Here is a 19,100-nt window from a genome sequence, read left to right as displayed (position 1 = left end):
CAAATCTGCTAAACGCATCAACACAAAAGGACTCACTTACCAGGGCTTTCTACTCGCTTATAGTGGTAGGGATTGATGCACACCTCCTTCTGCTTGGAACCAAAAGGAAACTCACAGCATTCCAGTGGTTTTAGTTCATGGTGGCTCTGAAGGTCGGGCCAGCGCCACACACGGCAGTAAATGACGTGAGGCAGCCCCTTCCGGTGGGAAACTTGCAGCCTGCCGTCCAGGGAGCGGGGAATGGTGACACAGTTACTGGGCTGCCCCGGACAGCTCAAGGCCTTTTCCAGTTCCTCCATGGCACCTTTCTTTTTCTTCAGTTTTTTCACCAAAGCGTCAACAGCTTTCTCTGCCCATTTTTCTTCTTCATCACCCTGTTTCCACCCAAGAAGTCTCTTCACAGCTGGACTTGTGAAGGAAAACAAACTTGTCACGTTCATGATGACACCACGTATACTCCTTGTGGATGGAGAAAGAAAGACGTCCCCAAATGTGAAAGGACAGCAGAAGAGGTTTCACTTTATTTACATAGGATTCTCCTTAGCTTCTTCGTGCTGAGGTCCTGAAAAGTAGAAATCACCATTCCTAGTGTTTCCAAAAGTAACCCAAAGTCAGCACCTAGAAAAGAAAAAAGGGAAAAAGATGTTTAAAATCATCTCTAGCACAAAATCACAATTTATTAAACAATTACCATGGGCCAGATACTATTTTAAGCACTTTTATGTATTACACTATGCTATGGGCTGAATTATGTCCCCCCTAAAACTCACGTTGAAGCCCTCAACCCCAGTGTGACTGTATTTGGAGATGGGGCCTCTAAGGAAATAATTAATGTTAAATGAGGTCATGAGGATGGGGCCCTGATCTAATTGGATTGGTGGCCTTATAAGAAGAAGGGAGAGATTTCTCTCTCCCTCCCTACATGTGCACCCACTGAGGAAAGGCCTTCTTCATAGAGAGAAGGCAGCTGTCTGCAAGCCTGGAAGAGAGCCCTCACCAGAAACCAAACTGGCTGGAGCCTTCATCTTGGACTTCCCAGCCTCCAGAACTGTGAGAAATACATTTCTACTGTGTAAGCCACTCGGTCAGTGGTATTTTGTTATGGCAGCCCAAGGAGACTAACACAGTATTTAATCCTTTAAATAATTCTTTCAACTAGGTAATACCATCATTGCCATTTTATAGATCAATAAACTGAGATGCAGGTTTAAAAAGGAGTATGTTACTGTTTACATGAGTTCTGAGATAGAAGCAATACACCCCTTAAAGCAAAAAAAGTTCAAGTTCTCAACAGATATTGTGATGTTTTATATTTAGATTCATTTATAGGCTCTAAGATATATATTTCAAAATACACCTCAATCAACAAAAACTGAAACCAAAAGTAAGAAATAAAAATGCAACAGTCTTAACATCTATTTTTGGTTTGTTCCTCAAGTATGTCTTATGCTATAAAAAGGGTAGTTAGATTTACACTATATAAGTGTAGCAACATTTGAGGGTATTTATTCAGTAAACCAGTAAACAAGCCTATGCCTATGGCCTATCAGGCAAGTAAGGTAGGAAATACACCCCCTACTTTTTCAAATTTGCTTTTTATTGACATGAAAGGAAAGAAGCACGTGAACACATACTGTACCAAATACTTTTGTCAAGTTGTCTCATTTAAACTTTCTAGTTACTCTTCACCAGATAAAAACACAAACAGTGAAAAAGATTAAAGATGGTAACTTTGTACCAAGTCTGGCTAAGATTCAGTAGCAGGTATCAAACCAACCTCCTCCCCAAAATAACTATAAAAGCTGAATAAAATACAAATGAACAAATCAGGGGGAAAAAACCCCAACTTTTTAAAGGTATCAAAGAGCAACCAAAGTACACAGGACATGAGGGGCCAAGATGCTGGAGAGATGTGAAAAGCAATGAGGTAATAAGCTGAACACTCTTCATTGCTTTTCTTCTCAAGGCATTTGCCAATGCCTGTGCTGTGAGTAGCCAAGCAGAAAGAGGCTTAAGAACCAAACAGATTTCAGTAGTCTCATAGTGCTGAGGAGACCAAAAAAAAAAAAAAAAAAGAAAAGAAAAAAGAAAAATGGAGTTGAGGGCCTGGTAAACATACCAGGCTTTCAGTTGAGACCCCTGAAGCGGTATGCCCTAGTGTGCAAGGGCAAAACTGAAACGGACCAGTGTTTACAAACACTGAAACACAGCCTAGAATCATCTTAATACTAGACTGGAACAAGATGATGGGAAAAGAGGAGAGAAAAACTGTGAGAGAGGAAATATTTGTAGATACTGGCCAAAGATTTTCCAAAAGTGACGACAGACGTCTAGCCACAGATTCATGAAGGCCTACAAATCCAAAGAAGGAGAAATAGAAAGGTATCCACAAGTTTTAATGTGTCATATCACAGTATAATTGCTGAAAACCTACCACAAAAATCTTTAAAAAGACACAATACTTTCAAAATGAGTACAATAAGGCTGACAGCTGACATTTCAACAGAAACAATGGAAACCAGATGACAGTGAAATGACATCTTTAGCCTACAAATAAATAGCTGGAAACTCAGAATTCTATACTTAGTGGAGAAAAATCATTCAAAATGACTGTGAAATAAATATGCTCTCCAACAAACAAAATTTGAGAGAACTGGCTTCCAGCAGGAATTTTCAGGCACAAGGGAAAAGCAAGGAACTGCAGGAATGAATGAAGAGCTCCAAAAGGGTACTGACTTTACAGAACAATTATAGGAATGTCTTGTGGTGTTTAAAATACAGAATTAAAATGCATAACAAAAAAAAGCAGAAGGGGTAAATGAAGTCAGATTTCTAAGGTCCTTGTATTACCCAGGTTGTGGTAAAGCACTAAAGTATTGTTGATATGTTATGAATTCATGTCATAATAAAGCAACAACTGAAAGAATTTAAAAACCATAAAAAGGTAATAGAGGAGTTAAAAATATGGAATTATTTTTTAAAATATGCTTAATCCAAAAAAACTTAAAAGGAAAAAAGAGCACATAATAGATGGGACAAATAGAAAACAGTAAGATTCAGATCTAATCCTCAAAGTCTCAAGAATTACTTAAATATCAAGAGACTAAATCTGTCAAGCAAAAGACGGGGGTAGGGGTGGGGACACCACTTAACTGTACTGTACTTACAAGAGACACACATCGTCGAATATAAAGACAGAGAACGGCTGAAAGAAAAAAAAAATATGGAAAGAAATATACTATGCATATTCTAACCAAAAAAGCTCACACAGCTATCATATCAGGCAAAAGAGGCTGTAAAGTAAGAAGCATCACCAGGGATAAAAGAGGGACATTTCATAATGTTAAGAGTTGATCCACCACAAATACATCACAACCCCAATTTTTTATCCAAGTAATCACAGTTTTAAAACACATAAAGCAGAAACTGACAGAATTAAAATGACTAACAATCTTAGTGGGAGATTAACACAGTAAATGACTAAACAAACAAACAGAAATCAACAGATATAGAAGATTAACAACATGTTTAAAAACTTGACTCAATTTGTGTATGCACCCAACAACTGAAACATACGTAATACTTTCAAAAACACATGGAATACTTATCCAAATTGACCATATAATGAGCCATTAAGCAAACCTCGACACATATCAAAGGAATAAAACCATACAGAATGTGTCCTCTGATCATAGTATAACTAAGAATAAATGCCAAAAGTATTGTTATTGAAAATAGTTACACTTTTAAATAATGCATGGATCAAAAAAGAAACTACAGGAGAAATTAGAAAATATTTTAAACTGAATGATTATAAAAATAAGACACATCAAAACTTGTAGGATGCGGCTCAATCCATGCTTAGCAGGAAATGTGCTGTCTTAAATGCATATATTAGAAAAGAAAAAAAGCTGAAAACTAATTTTCTATGTATCTATCAAAAGAAAAAAAAAAAGGAACAGCAAATTAAACCTAAAGACAGTAAAAGGAAATGAGAGCAAAAATTAAATATATATATACAAAATAGAGAAAACCTATAAAATCAAAGTTGGCTCTTTGAAAATACGAATAAAATCAGATATTCCTCTAAAAAAAACTAATCAGTAAAAGAGAAGGCACAAATTACCAATAACAGGAACAAAAGGGGGAAATCATTACTGATCCTCAGAACTCAAAGGGATAATAATTATGAACAGCTATCATAGCAAACTGTGCATGTCTATAGCTACTTTGCGGTATAGACATACAGCTGTGCATGTCTATAGCTACTTCCTCACTAGAGGAAAATGACTCAGGAATTCTATCTTACTGTCTTCCTAGCTTTGGAACCTAGCCCTGTAGCTGGCACATATCAGAGTCTCAATAAATGTTTGATGAATGATTTAGCTCCCTGAAGGAATCAGAAGGCCAAGTGTGGAGCTTTACTTATTCAACAGGCTGTAGTGGGTCAGTTGTTTCCTTTTGTAAAGTAAAGAGTTTTACCAGTGCTTTGAAGCTGGCATTTTCATTGAACAGAAAAAGAGAAAACAAAACTATGCTACCATCAAAAGTCACACTTGGTCAGCGTGTACCTCCTGAAATGATCATTTACTTTCACTAAAGGTTAATTGTGCCAAAGAACAAGAAAGACAACTTCTTTTCCTTGTCCTCTAGCAACAATTTATAAAAGGAATACATTTCTTCTTATTCTGTATGTCCTTTTCTTCGACTCCAAAAACTGCTTTTTTATATTTTGGTCAATGGTTTTCAAATAGAGGGGGTGAGTTTATATCACAATCACCTGGGGCTGTTTCAAACTCTAGCACTGCTGGGTTTGTTACAGAAGGTAAGTATGTGGGGGGTTGGCGAGATGAAGGACCACCATTGCAGACCTTTGCTTTAACTGCTCAAAGTGACATTCATTCAGCAAAGCTGCACTGAGTGCCCGCTAAGTACCTATGCTATCCACAGAGGATGGAAGCAAAGATGAAGAGCCAGTGTGTAAACAGTGAACGCTCTTGAAGCAAATTGGTTCCCCTGCATGCCAAGCTAAGGGACTGTACTGCGGAGTCTTGGGTCAAGTGCAGACCTCAGCAGGAAGGAATGCCAGGACTGTAGCAAGGTGAACCCTGAGTGTAGGAATAGAAGAGGCGGCCCATGTACCATGCATTTGCCCACCATGAACCAACAATAACACTGTGTGCAAAAGCTCTATGACAGGTATAAACGATAACGTATAAAAGCAGAAAAGGAGAGAAAAGTTAATTCCAGGGATTTCAGGAAGTTTTCCCAAAGAAGAACTATCTGACAAGCATTAAAGGATGAGTAGAATTTTGCAAAACAGCAGAGCTAATATTCTGAGTGATCGTTACTTGATAGACACTGTTCCAAGCACTTTATATCTACTAACTAGTTTAATCTTTGTGACAAACCCTCTTTAGTGAGCACTCTTATTTTCCTCATTTTACAGGTAAGGAAAGTGAACTATACAATACAAAAATTAAATAACTTGTCCGAGGTTTTATGCGCACAGGTGTAAGTGGCGGGGCCAGAGTGAACCCATGTTGTCTGGCTCTAGAGCCTCAACTTTTAAACCACTTTTCTAAATTGCTCGTTCTAACCGACATCAGAGAAATGCTAGGGTTCAAGGCTGTTGTAGACGATACAAGGCTGATAAAGGCAAGACTGTGAAGGGCCTGTCATACATCTTATCCTGTGGACAAATAGAAGGCTTTAAATCAGGGTATCAGTGTGATTAGATTTATGTTTTTAGAAAGACAGCTAAGGTGATATCCTCAATACAAAAGGCTTCTCCACACAGGGAACAAAAAATGAAAAAAAATCCCTAGGGTCTCCAAACACCACAGGGCCAGTTGGGGGGTTTGATGCCACTAAAACCATTAAAGTGACAAGATCACAAACTCTTGCATATAAATGTGCATATGAAACAAAATACAGGCTGATGACTGATTTTTGCCTACTTGAGTTAAGCATTTTTTTATATTCAAGTCAAACAAGTAACCTACCTCCCATCAGGAACTCAGATGTGTCCATGACACTATGGCCTTGGCAAGGCAACTCATTCTTTTTCTGCCCCTTTTGGTACTTCCTGCTTTAGTTTATGTCAAAAGCTAAGTGGCGTTATCAGTTTAAAGTGCAAAATAAAAACATGAGTCAGCAAACAGAGATTTCCTTCCCTCTTCTCCAAATACAAACATTTCACACTGACAAAGAAGCAAAAGCATTCATCTGGTAAAGAACCCCCTAGAAGCCTTAAAAAATAGGGAGATCTTTGTGCCGGCAACTTCACTTCTAGAAATTTACTCTAAGGAAACACTCTGCACTGGAAAGGTAAAAAAGTTTTTGCACAATGATTTTCATTAGAGCATTCCTTATTATAAGGAAAAAAAGAAATATCTAAAAGTTGGAAAATAGTTAAGTAAGATGTAGTATAATCCACTCGATAGAATATTATGTAACCCTTAAAAATTATGTTCATAAAAATAACTGGGAAAAAACCTTAAGCAGAATGTAAAACGGTATACATAGCATGAACAACTATGTAAATATACCAAAATAACGGTATACATAGCATGAACAACTACGTAAATATACCAAAGCATGTAACGGTGGCTGGGTCTGGAAGGGTAATAATCTCTCTCTCTCCCCCCTACTTGTTAAAACTTTTCAAACATTCTTTAATAATAAACTGCTACTTTCAAATTTTTTAAAAGCCTCTATACACAAATATTTGCAAATTACACACAAAAAACAAAACAAAACCTCAATTCATTAACTCAAGCCACATACAAAGTCTACTTATAAATCAGGTTGCACTTACAGTGTGACCCGATTTTGGAAGTAATAAAAATGCAGTTTAAAACAGGGTTCTAAAGTCAGGCCCTTTCCCTATGGAGTCTCGCCCAAGGGAAGGATCTCTATTAGCAATGCCAGAACCAAAGGAGAAGAATACTCTTATAATGCTCCTTTGGACATGGCTATTGAATTCTGCAACTTATGTGGTATTCCTTAATGTTACAAGGAAAAAAGGAAGAAGTAGTAAAATACCTTTAACTGCTGTGAGACTGGCTCTATGCTGAAAGGAAACCTCATTAGCCAATTGCACAACAACGGGCACTTTCTTCACCTTCATCTAGCAAAGAAACATGTAATTATCCAACTGTGTGAATATCAACAAAATACACTCTCTGCCATGCAACACCTCAGATCCCAGACTCCCACTGAAAGTTTTAAAAGGAAATTATTCTAATTTGTATCTGAAGCACAAGAAAAAGGCGGGGGCGGGGGGCGGGGCGGGGGCGCCAAGTGCTACAAACTAAGTACCTTTAACAGAAGGAGGAGGAGGGGAGGAGACAGACAATGGCCAGTCGCCCTCTACAGCTTCAGACCAGTGCTGTTACAGTTCCTGCACTGGCACGCAATTCAGTGAACTAGACAAAACGACTGATTCCTTTAAATACTGAGGGAATAATGAAATGATTCAATAAAATCAGCATGAAATACAGGCTCCAGAAAAGTGACTGGGGGAAAAAATATCAAAGACTCCCTGCTAGTACCTTAAAAAAAGTAGATAAATGGTCTACTGTCAATGAAGCAAGCAACTCTCCCCAACCCCTGACTTCTTGTTCTTTGGTTCATTACTGTCTTAACTCTAATGGTAAAACATCAAGGCATAAAGATCAAAAGAATCAAGGAACTAAATAAACGCACGGGTATTGATTAACTTTGTTTTGGAACTGTTTAACCGTTGGATGTGTTACTTAAGAAAAACGAAAACTTTACAAAAATTATCTTTCTGTAAAAAAAATGCCTGATCCATTTTGCGGGGGAAACAAGTATTTCCAAGTAACTAACTAAACTGTATGCATATTTCCTGACTTATATACCACTAGCTCTTCTTAAATAGGTCATCTTGTGAAGAAACAGAAAAAGTAAGACTCTAGCTCCTAAAGAAGAGCTACTGTGTGGCCTTAGAGAAATCACAGGCAAACTATATGGTTTCTGTAGTTCGGTAGTTGTATCTAAATTATTTCACCAAATACCTCACCAGAATGCCATGGAGATGTCAAGTACATCAGAGGTGTGTTGTATAAGGTGACTGGCGGCAATATTGATTAGTTCTGTGGAAAGGTATGTCTCATCTAGCCTAACATCCGATTTCAGATAGGATTCAAGGCCTGATGAGAAATCTTGCCTCCCCGGAGATGCTTAGCTAAATTAAAACATCAGAAAGAGTCAGAAAGTTAACATACCAGGGGATCTGTAATGTAACTTTTCATTACTCCAAAACGGACTACTTTTTTTTTTTAACGTACTTCATTTCATTCAGGTACCCACATCAACCATATGTATACTCCTAACCAAAAGCAGAATCATCAAAACAGATCATGATTCCCAAGGAGGATAAAAAAAGACACTCAAAAACATTCCTGATGCTCATAGGAACCACAGAATCACAGACACACACTATAGATTAAGGTTAAAATCGCTTAAAAAGATGAAGGCTGGGGCTTCCCTGGTGGCGCAGTGGTTGAGAATCTGCCTGCTAATGCAGGGGACACGGGTTGGAGCCCTGGTCTGGGAAGATCCCACATGCCGCGGAGCGAGTAGGCCCGTGAGCCACAACTACTGAGCCTGCGCATCTGGAGCCTGTGCTCCGCAACAAGAGAGGCCGCGATAGTGAGAGGCCCGCGCACCGTGGTGAAGAGTGGCCCCCGCCTGCCGCAACTAGAGAAAGCCCTCGCACAGAAACTAAGACCCAACATAGCAATCAATCAATCAATAAATAAATCTTAAAAAAAAAAAAGATGAAGCCTGCAAAGAAAAATATTCCAGAGACTCAATGCCAGCACATATTTTAAAACATAAAGAGCAACCCATCATTAAGCCAAGAATTGCAATGAGCTTTGCTGTTAAGAGTATGATGGAGAATTCACAAAAAAGGCAGGGTGGGGGGGTGAAAACCATAACCATATTCATTAGGCCTAAATAAAATTAGGCTACAGAATTAATCCAAAGTCCTGAAGAACTGGGAACTACCAAATTTTGATAAAGCTAAAATACTTATTAGTTAAAAGTAGAACCGCAGACACCCCCACATACTGGCTGAGTAGGAAGGCTTCCAGCTGGAGAACCAACCCTGTGAACGGTACCCAGGGAAACCAGTAATGAGGACAGGCAGAGACAGTACTCTGGACATACAGGACACAACCAGAGTGGAACCAACTCCAAACAGTTCCTAATAAAGCATCATCAATTACTGATCGTACAGCTCCTTAAGGAAAACGATACACCTTTATCTACTCTTAAGGCAAACAGGGGGAAAAAAGAGTTAAAATTTGCTACACAAGTATGTCATCACAATGAAAATAAAAACGGAGATGGGTTTTCTCCAGCTATTTCAGTCTCAGAAAATATCCCAAAGCAACGATGGTCTGTGATTCTGTGGCGTCCTTTCAACAAATAACCTGTTCAAATGTTTCTCTTCCCTGGTTACTCCAATTAGGAACTCATTTGGCTTTGAGATACTTGTCTTGAAGGAGAAAACAGGTGAAGTCCCTCTGCATTTCCTTTTCCTGTTTTAAACTAGCAGTTAGCCCTGGACCTTCACTCAACATTTCTCAATTTCAAACGGGTCAAAGGTAGCTAAATAAAGCTCACCACTAACCAAAATAAAGGGGAAAAAAAAAACCTAGAACAAGAAGAAAGTGAGGATGAATAAAACCTCTCTCCATTTCTTTTACAGACTTGAAAGCGCTTTTTAAACTACCTACTTCTTTGCTGAGAAGTTGGGCTAACAGGAACTCTACTCTGATTCAGTCCTCAGAAAAAGAAAATATATTTAAACCAAGTCCCTACACAAGAAAGCGATACGAAGATCCACTGGCGGGTAGGGACAGATTGGGAGTCTGGGATTGACATGTACATACTGCAGTGTTTAAAATGGATAACCAACAAGGACCTACTGTAGTGCACAGGGAACTGTGCTCAATATTCTGTAATAACCTAAATGGGAAAGGAATCTGAAAAAGAATAAAGAAAAAATTTTAAAACGTTTTTTAAATAATACTTTTTACAAAAAAAAAAAAAAAGAAGGAAAGATCCACTGACGATCACAGAAATCTGCTGGTCTTACAGCAAAGTCCTATTGTCACAAACATCCAGAAGGCAGACTTCACTTTCCTGAGCCTCTTACTGTAAAGCCTTGTTTCGGTTACTTCCAAACATTTCCCAACTTTCTAAATGTCAGTTTGATGACACAGAATAGCTAGTTTGCCTCTTCTTCATTAAAAAATTGTTTTCAGAGGTTAATTTTCCAAATCTGGAGAAACTAGGGGGTGAAGGTGGAAGAGAGGCCCAGCTCTTGAAAGCTATTTTTCATAATGAAGTCAAGCAGGTACCGGTGCCTTTAAAACACAGGCATTAACCAGCCGCTCTACCAGTCTCTCAGGTGTGACCTGAGGGACATGCCAGCAAGAGCTGCCGTGATGTGGTCTCTCAACAGTGTTGCAGTGTTGAGTAGGAATCTTAGGAATCAAAAAGAAGAGCTTACCACCTACCAATTGGAAGTTCATCGTGAGCGGTGACATTTCAACCAAAAGCAGCATCCCCTTGATGACGATGAAGCAAGGAATTTACGGATGTCGCACTTAGATGCGTCTCTAAGGACAGGGCTGTTGTTTATGCGTTTAGTTGCACCAAGTACGCTCTTTAATATATGTTTGTTGTGTTAGAAAATTCTTCAAGACAAGAACTCTTTCTGGTTCTGCTCTGCATACACAAGTCCTTCCATCCTGACAAATTCAGGCTGCTGACAGGGTACCCAGTCAATTTTTCTTAGTCACAGAGCTTCCCTTGTAGAAGAACAAGCGTCAGTTCTGTTTTGTTTCACGAGACGATTACCTGTTTAGTTAAGGTAGACTGGAGACACTTAAAAGTTTTCTTGCTGTCCTCAGCTTCAACAAACAAGCCTGGCTTATTTCTACATCTCCTTACCACTTCTCTAGAAGTTGTATAACATTCCTTAATCCCCCTGAAGCCCTGTTCTCGAATTCATGCTTGTAATGGAAAGCTGTCCTTCAGCACGTGGTAGCCTTTCAATATATCCAGGTCCTAATGGCCTCACTCTGATAAATCTCATCTGCAGTCACCTCAACTCAAAAATTGTACAGACTCATTTGGCTCGCAAGTGCTTACTCCTCAAACACAGGAAACTGCAGAGCAGGGGCATTTGCAAATTGAACTGTACAGACTATAAGCGGAAAAAGTATAGAGTAGTTGTCTCTCAGAAAAAAACTCTTCGCTTTGAGTCACTGTTATCGTAGTATAGCAATTTTACTGATTGCAAAGCATGCTAAATGCAGTAAATTCCCATAAGCGACCAGTTAGGAATGATACAATCATTAAAAAATGAAAGAAATTATTTTAATTGAGCTATTACCTTATGCAAGGATTATATTGGTCGTTTTTACAAACACGATCGTATTGACTTCTTAGAGCAATCTTTCAAGATGTATAGCATTCTCTCAATTTTAGTAATAAACCTAAGGATCAGAGGTGAAGTAACTTTTTCAAGATCATATTCTAGTAAGTGGTAGATTTACACTTGAAACCAGAACAGATACTAAAGTCTATGAATCAGGTTAAGAAAAAAAAAAAAAAATCAGTAATTCAAATGCCAAATTCACAAATGAAAATGGAATAGGCCGAAGGACGGAAAAAAACTGTCCCTTTCATTTAAAAAAAAAAAAAATACCCTGCTGTATTTCATTTTTTGGAACATTTCTCCTTCTCCACTGATCTGGCAGGTGTTATTTATGACAACACACACACACATCTGTAGGGGTGAGCTGACACCCACAAGGCAGGACAGCCTGAACCCTCTCCCTATATTTAGATCCTCCAGCTCCGCGCTTAACTGAATAATTTAATCAGGACCCTCTAGAAGGGAAACACATCCATATTCATCACAGGCATCAAAGGAAACATCTTTACAAGTTATATCCTTTTACAAACCAACATATGGTCTCACGCCATTCTCCCAATTGTTGAGCTCCTCCTCTGGGAAGAGCATGGAATTTTCTTTCTTTTTATCACTTGAAAAAATCACTTCCCTCCTAATTCAGTAAAACTGGGTGGAGGCCACTTCCTCCACAGGTGAGAGAAATAAAACTTGTTGCTCTGTCATTGTCAGGAATTTTAAAGGGAACCATGTAATTTTATGTGCTTTCCAAATGGAAACAAAAGGCAGGCAAAATCTAGAGTAAGAAATCAGGGCACAGTCTCCAGGCTTTCAAATAAGACCCCCACCATATTTCTGTCATTTTGAGATGCTTCTAAATGAGAAAGCAGGAGCCCTTCACTTGGAATGAAAAAAGATAGGTCTGAAGAGCAGCTTTCCACTTGGCAGCTGCTCTTTGAACAAAACACCTCTCTGAGCCTCAATTTCCTCTTCCATGAAATTTTGATTCCACCACCTACCCCGCTGGGCTGGTATCAGCCTTAAATAGGAATCGGTAAAGTTGATTTGAAAATTATAACATGCTGCAAAATGTAACATATTTACAGAGCTGGTTCACAATAAGCTAATTCTAATATTTTGTTTACACAAAAAAAACAAAGTTTGTGTCCTAGCTTTTGTCTGTCCAGTGAAGTTCTAACTTTGTACAAAAAAAGTAAAGAAAAATGATAAAAAGAAAGGCTGATGACCACTACAGTCATTCAACTCATTTGACAAACACCCACAATATACCAGTCACTATTCTAAGCACTGGGACACAGTGCTGAACAAGAGACAGAAACAGCTTTTTTTCTTTTTCAAAAAGATCATGCCTTCATGAGACCTACATTCTAGTGGTCAGGGAAGGCCTCACTGAGAAGGTGATATTCCAACAGAAGCCTGAAAAAATGAGGGACGGAGCCACGTGGATATCTAGGGAAGCATGTCGCAAGCAGCGGGGGAGCAACGGCAGAGGCCAAGGGGCAAGAATATGCCTGACATGTTCCAGGGGCAGCAAGGAGTCCAATGTGACTGGGATGGAGAGAGCGACGGGAGAGGGGGTCGGAGCAGACAGGAACGCCGCAAGGACTCTGTAGCTTTCCCTCTGAACTGAGACGAGAACCGCTGCGAGCTGGGAGCAGAGGTGCCAACGTGATCTGACTTCTAGCTTAACAGGCTGACTGTGGTATGGCTGGGCTGAGAACAGTCTGAAAGGATGGAAGGAGGAGGAGTGATAGTAGTAGGAAGGAGTAAAGAGACCAGTTAGGAAGCTATGGCAATTGTTACAGTTCAAGGTGATAAAGGTTTGGATCAGCCCAGCAGAAGTGGTCAGATCCCAGCTACTGCGTATTCTGAAGGTACGCCTATGAACAAATACACTTTATTGCTTAAGTAAATGAGGAAAATAATTAACCATAAAGTTGGTGAAATGTTTAATTTTTACAAGTGCAAAATCCCATATTATGGGCCTATGAGACTGAGTACCTGAGCTGGGGTCAAAGGTCACTGGAGAAGTAGACCAGGAATGATCCCAGGAGCAGCAGGAAGGGAATAAAGACACTAAACTCCTGTAGGAATGAGGGTGGAGGATGGGTAGTGAGGCAGTAAGTGAGTAACACGGAGGGGAAGTGTGGTATAACCTGACAGGACAGTCAAAGGTGGGTGTTTTTATGGAGGATGGTGGAAGAATGGTCTGCAGGAGACAGTTAGGAGGCCCCTGCCTCCAGCAGGCCCTGTGGTATGAGGGTGAGGAGAGAAAACAGCCGCAGAAACAGCTACAAGGGAAGCAGCAGCCTCAGATGCATTTGATCTGTGTTGATCATTCATGTTCCACATAACCCAGGTATCTAACAATAATGGAATGGTTAAATAAATTATAGTACATCCGACAATGATGTAACTGCTAAAAAAAAAAGGGGGCGGGGGGGAAGGACAGCCTTTCATGTCTAACATGGGAAGAAAACCATACTATAATTGTTCAGTTAAAAAAAGCTAGAGAACCATACATATAGTACAATCCCATTTTAAAAACACAAATAGAAACGAAACCTGCACATGTATAATATATGCACACCTTTAAAAGCCTGGAAGGAAATAAACAAACCTGAACAAGTGGTTACCTTTAGGAGTGAGCTGGCAGGAGGGGAGTTCAGGAAAGCAGACCATTTTTACTTACAACCAATTACGGTTTTCAATTTTAAGACTCTAACAATAAAAACACATAAAAACTGAAAGTAGGTAAGAGGTTTATTCTACACGGCTCCAGGAGACAGTATTATGACCAACAGGTGACAAGATTTATGGTTTTACGAAGAAAAAAAATAATAGAAAGTGTCTCTGCACAGAATGGAATTATCACTGAACTAGGATTTTCAGAGAAATGTATTCCGATATATGGGGTTGGGATATATGACCTAATTCTGGGTGAATATGATATGGGTGGGAATGTATTTTTTTATTATACAATTCAGCCATATGATCAAAAAATTCAATTTTACAAAATGGCATATTATAACAAAAAGTCAGTTTCCTCTCCGTTCTAGTTCCTGGTCCCCTTTCCATTAACAATTCAAATCTCCTTCCAATTTTTCAGGGCATGAATTTCTTACCAAAGAAATGTTTTGTATTACTCAAATATCTCAAGAGCAATTTGGTCCTGTCCCTTGTCCAGTATGTAAATCTGTTATCTGGAAGAATAAAATAACTTCTCAAAATCAAAGTTTACATAACCAGTGAAACAAACATTGAGATCAGCCAGATTTCACTCTCCTCCATGATCAATGACATCCTGTTTTCAATCTGCCAAAAACTAAGCTGGACTTACAGACATTCACTCGGCCACCTCAGAGGAGAAGCAGCCCTCTTCCAGAACAGTAAGAGCTCCCTCCAACTAAGAGCGAAAAGAAGCAGATGCTCGTCTTTCACTGGGTTAGGAAAACAATGCTGTGGATACAAGCATCACCTATAGAATTAGGTGAGACCAGCACCATCAATCTAGATCTCTTCTGCCTCAGATCACTTGTTCAGTCAGTTCTATCCATTAACCTCCCCTCAGTGAGTTACTGACCAATCGAGATGGAAACACCTAATAAACAGAGCGCTCTTAGAAGGCTTCAGAACACAAGTTCTCCTTTGTAGTACGTTCAACTACTAAGAGGCGTCAGTCTCCACCAATTCACTATGTAACTGAACAGTACTTTAAGTGCTTATCCCCAACATAAAGGTGCAGTAGGAAGAAAATGGGTATGAAACAGTTCCCAGCATCACCCTGCTCACCGTTATGGGGGGCTGGGGGTTGAAGAACCGTTATTATCAGGTTGATTGTGATAGAGTCACAGGACGTGTTCAGGCTGTTTATCTAAGGGACAGTGGCCAAAAACCTTTGCCATTTCTTTACCACAACTACATCTCCTGTGCATCTTGGGCTTTGTGTTGCCTACCCTGATGTGGAAATCCAAACGAGTTCAGCTGACTATCAACCACTTGCATCAGTGGGGATGAACCACGGAATGGATTATCCAAAGCAGCCTTAATAAAACTTAACCATTGCTTTTCGAATATGTATTATGCTTTTATCAAAGAACACTTTTAATTCCTTACCACATGTTGCTTACACTAACCAGAAAACTATTATATACTCTGAGAACGTAGTAAATTCTAAAGAAATGCCTGCTCAAGATTCAAATATTGCTGTGGAAAAATCTATACGTGGATGACAGAGACTTAACTATAATGGTTTTATTACGTTATAAAAACTTAAAAACATATTTCGTCACATAAATCACTTTCTCCTCCTCTGGAAATTCATTCTATTGGCAACAGTCTTTACAGAACGTCTGAAACACCCCAGTTTGAGGACTCCATAAACTCTCATCCTCATCACCGCCCACTTCGAAGGGAGAGAGGACTGTCACGCAGGTGGCTCTATGGGTGACATCACACAAGAGTGTATCCATGGTCTCTGTCAGTTTCCAACACAGCTCAAGTATTCAGAGGGAATAAAAGATCATTCTCATATCGTCCTCGTCATCACCATCACCACCACACACTGTCCTGAGCACTTTATACCTATTCCCTCTCTTTAATCCTTATGGGAATCCTATGACGTAGAGACTATTTTAGAGATGATGAAACCGAGGTGCAGAAAGGTTAATGGCTTGCCAAGGCAACCCCTCTACCACCCTGCTTCTCCTAAATAACCTCCTCCTTTGTCTCATGCATAAAGTAGAGGGACTGACAAGCAAGAATGTGCTTATGGTTTTACTTTAATCCCCCTGGTTCCTTCTCTCCCCAACTTATTTTTGTTTTCGTTGTTGCTTTCCTTCTTGGCATCTTGCCACTTTCCTAGAACATGAAAAAACCAAGAGTTTTATCAGGGCAGCGATGACAAAATTAAATTCATTTTAATCTAAACAGCCTAGAATAGGGATAAGTAGTTGTAAGCTATAACTCAACAAGGACACAAGGAAATTGGCACCACTACCTCACACCAACAGCCCACGTATGTGTTCATCTCTTAATACTCTTTTCTTATGATGAAGCTGCGGAATATTAAAATTAAACTCCTTTTAAGAAATTCATTTTCTTTACATTCCCACTGATTGTTCTTTTTTTTAAATCTAGTTTATTTTTACCAGTTACTGTGTAGTGGTTTTAAAAAAAAAAAAAAGACGTATAGACTGTATTTTCTTATCCATTCCTAAAAGGGAGACAATTGCGCTGCCTCAAACTCCTCCTTTATAAATGATGCTGTAAGAAACAGCAGTTGAAAAAGTAAGATTTTAGTAGATAGCCTTTGTTAAGATTGGAAATTTTCCTTTTATTCTGGTTGTCTCAGAGATGGATTGATTGATTGCTTTATTGGATTTATTTTTTTAATGTTTTTTTTTCCAGTTTTACTGATTGTTCTTAGTATCCTTTACTGAAAACATAAGCAAAACAGAACAAAAATTACTGGCTCATTTCTTTGTGTGTGAATTAATACTGTCCCATTCAAGCAAATGTAGAGATGGAAAATAGCTGAAGGACTCTTTCAAGTACCATATTTTATTATAGGTAATTTTTAACGGCTCAATCACAGCTGGCAGTCACAATCCTATCTACAGATAAGGGCAAAAAACAGTGCTCTTGACTCTAGAGGATTTGGGAGAGGGGCTAACACAGCAAACGGCATACGGGTGTGGCAGGAACAGCCGTCTGTGACGCTACCACTTCAGTATCCTACCTGCCTCCTAGTCCCCTTCCTTATCCCCTATTCCAGGGTTTCTCAACCTCGGCATTTCAGGACATTTGGCAGCATACCTGCTGGTGGAAACAGCCCTGCCCCCGCCCAGCTGTGACACCCAAGCACTCCTCCAGACGCCGCCAGATCACCTCCGCTGACGCTCTTCTCTCCTCTTCTCTTTGCGCTCTTGGTGCCCCAGGTCGCAACAGCTTTATTTATTAGCTCTACTTCTAGACTCTAGGACACAGGGAATTGCTGATTCCTTCAAGAAGGGAAAAGCGAAAGCTCTCAAACACACATATCCTTTCTTTCTATCTCTTCTCTCCTCAAATTAAAAAAGGGGGAGCAAAAGTTAACCCTCAGAACTACCTGGGTCGTCTGGAGGACCTAGAACAGGTATCACCCAGCACCAAGTGCTGCTGGGTATCAAAGACGTAGTTCATATTCACAACAGACCTACAACATACCACAGGTCCTATCTCCTGACATGTTTTTAAACACATCAAAATGAAAAAATTCACTCATCACTACCATGTGTCAAGCCGACAGTTCTCAATGCTGTTGTACATTAGACTCACCTGTGGTGCTTCTTTAAAAGCTCCCCAACCGTAACCCTGGAACCAGACCTCCCCAGGGGCGGGCCCTGGCATTTTTGCGGTGGTTGTCATTCACAGGATTCTGATGTGCAAAGTGAGAACCACTGTGCTAACATGAAGATCGTGAAGATACTGTCCACATACCCTCAAGGAACTCAGTCTAAAGAATGAATAAGATAACTGTAATAAAAGCTATTAAAACAGAAGCCACGTTAGACAAGCAGGTTCGTATTTTTCCTCAAAGTTACAATCTCAGTGCAAATCCTATATTTATGACCCTTTACCCCAACTTTATCAAGCTCTATAAGAGACACTATGAACAGAAGTATACGTAGAGATGCTCAAAAACTTGCTGAAAGAATCCACTAAGCTGGAGGTGGGCACGGCGCAGGAGCTCTACCAACTACATCAGATTTCTTTCCTAATCCCTTGATTCTGAAAGGCTATCCCAATTACTGAAGAAAAACACTCAAAATAAGACACTATAACATGAATAACGATGGCTCGTTATTTAGCTTTTCATATAATCATAGTCTCCTCTTACCAGTTAAGATTGCTTCTGCACAGCAAAAACTGACTTAGATGTTTCTCTCTCCCTCCCCGAAACAGAGCCCAGCGCTGGATGCATGAAACATTTGCTGAATTGATTAATATTGGCTCAACAAAAAGCAGAACTGCTCAGTGAGGATGCACCAATTTTAAAGGAGGCTTTCCTGGAATACAGATCAACACCTCAGCCTGCACAGTGTGACAAGACAGAACTCTTCAGTGTTTCCATGCAAATAAATGCTATAAATACAGCTTGGATGCCAATCATTTCAAGGATAATCAAATTAATTTTGCTCACAGTTTAACAGAAGGCCATTTGAAACCAATCAGACGTTCTCTCGAGCTTGAACAAACTGAATAGAAGTCCTGAGAACACAAACACGAACACTGGGAAAATAAAGAGGTTGTTATTAATTATGCAGACTGCAAAGCCAGCAACGGACACAAAGCAAAACAGGAAGCTGTAACAGATGGGAGGGCAAGCTATGTACAGGCAGCTGTGCTGAGCTGTCACAGGGCTAAAGGTGTACTTCCTAAAGCAACACTCACTGTAGCATTACCACTCCCTTTCACACAAAGCTACCCATAAAATTAAAGACCCATTTTGATAAAATTAAGGCTCGTGCTGCCGGCATTCGTCCTCCCTCCCCAACTTTGCTTAAAGAGTTTGAAGGACGGCTCTGACCAATGCGTACCAGTTCCGGCCCCCTACTCTCAGTAACCACCGTCCTCT

The 19,100-nt window shown here is 39.7% G+C and overlaps 1 protein-coding gene across 4 annotated transcripts in view; it reads right to left on the bottom strand.

The window, feature by feature from the left end:
* Nucleotides 1-19,100, bottom strand: part of SMAD1 (SMAD family member 1) — an 81,706-nt gene that overhangs the window by 50,434 nt on the left and 12,172 nt on the right. For 2 of the 4 annotated variants that reach the window (XM_068542567.1, XM_068542570.1), the window contains exon 2: nt 41-618. In XM_068542567.1, the coding sequence (XP_068398668.1) occupies nt 41-440 (400 nt within the window). In that variant the 5' untranslated portion in view covers nt 441-618. Of the gene's footprint in view, nt 1-40; nt 619-7,047; nt 7,067-17,800; nt 17,972-19,100 lie in introns of those variants that run through there. The other 2 variants (XM_068542568.1, XM_068542569.1) reach the window with 2 other exon arrangements.

Source organism: Eschrichtius robustus, chromosome 4, assembly GCF_028021215.1.
Source record: "Eschrichtius robustus isolate mEscRob2 chromosome 4, mEscRob2.pri, whole genome shotgun sequence".
Classification (NCBI taxonomy): domain Eukaryota; kingdom Metazoa; phylum Chordata; class Mammalia; order Artiodactyla; family Eschrichtiidae; genus Eschrichtius; species Eschrichtius robustus.
The sequence above is the reverse complement of the archived record's forward strand: the minus strand, read 5'-3'. Positions and strand labels throughout refer to the sequence as shown.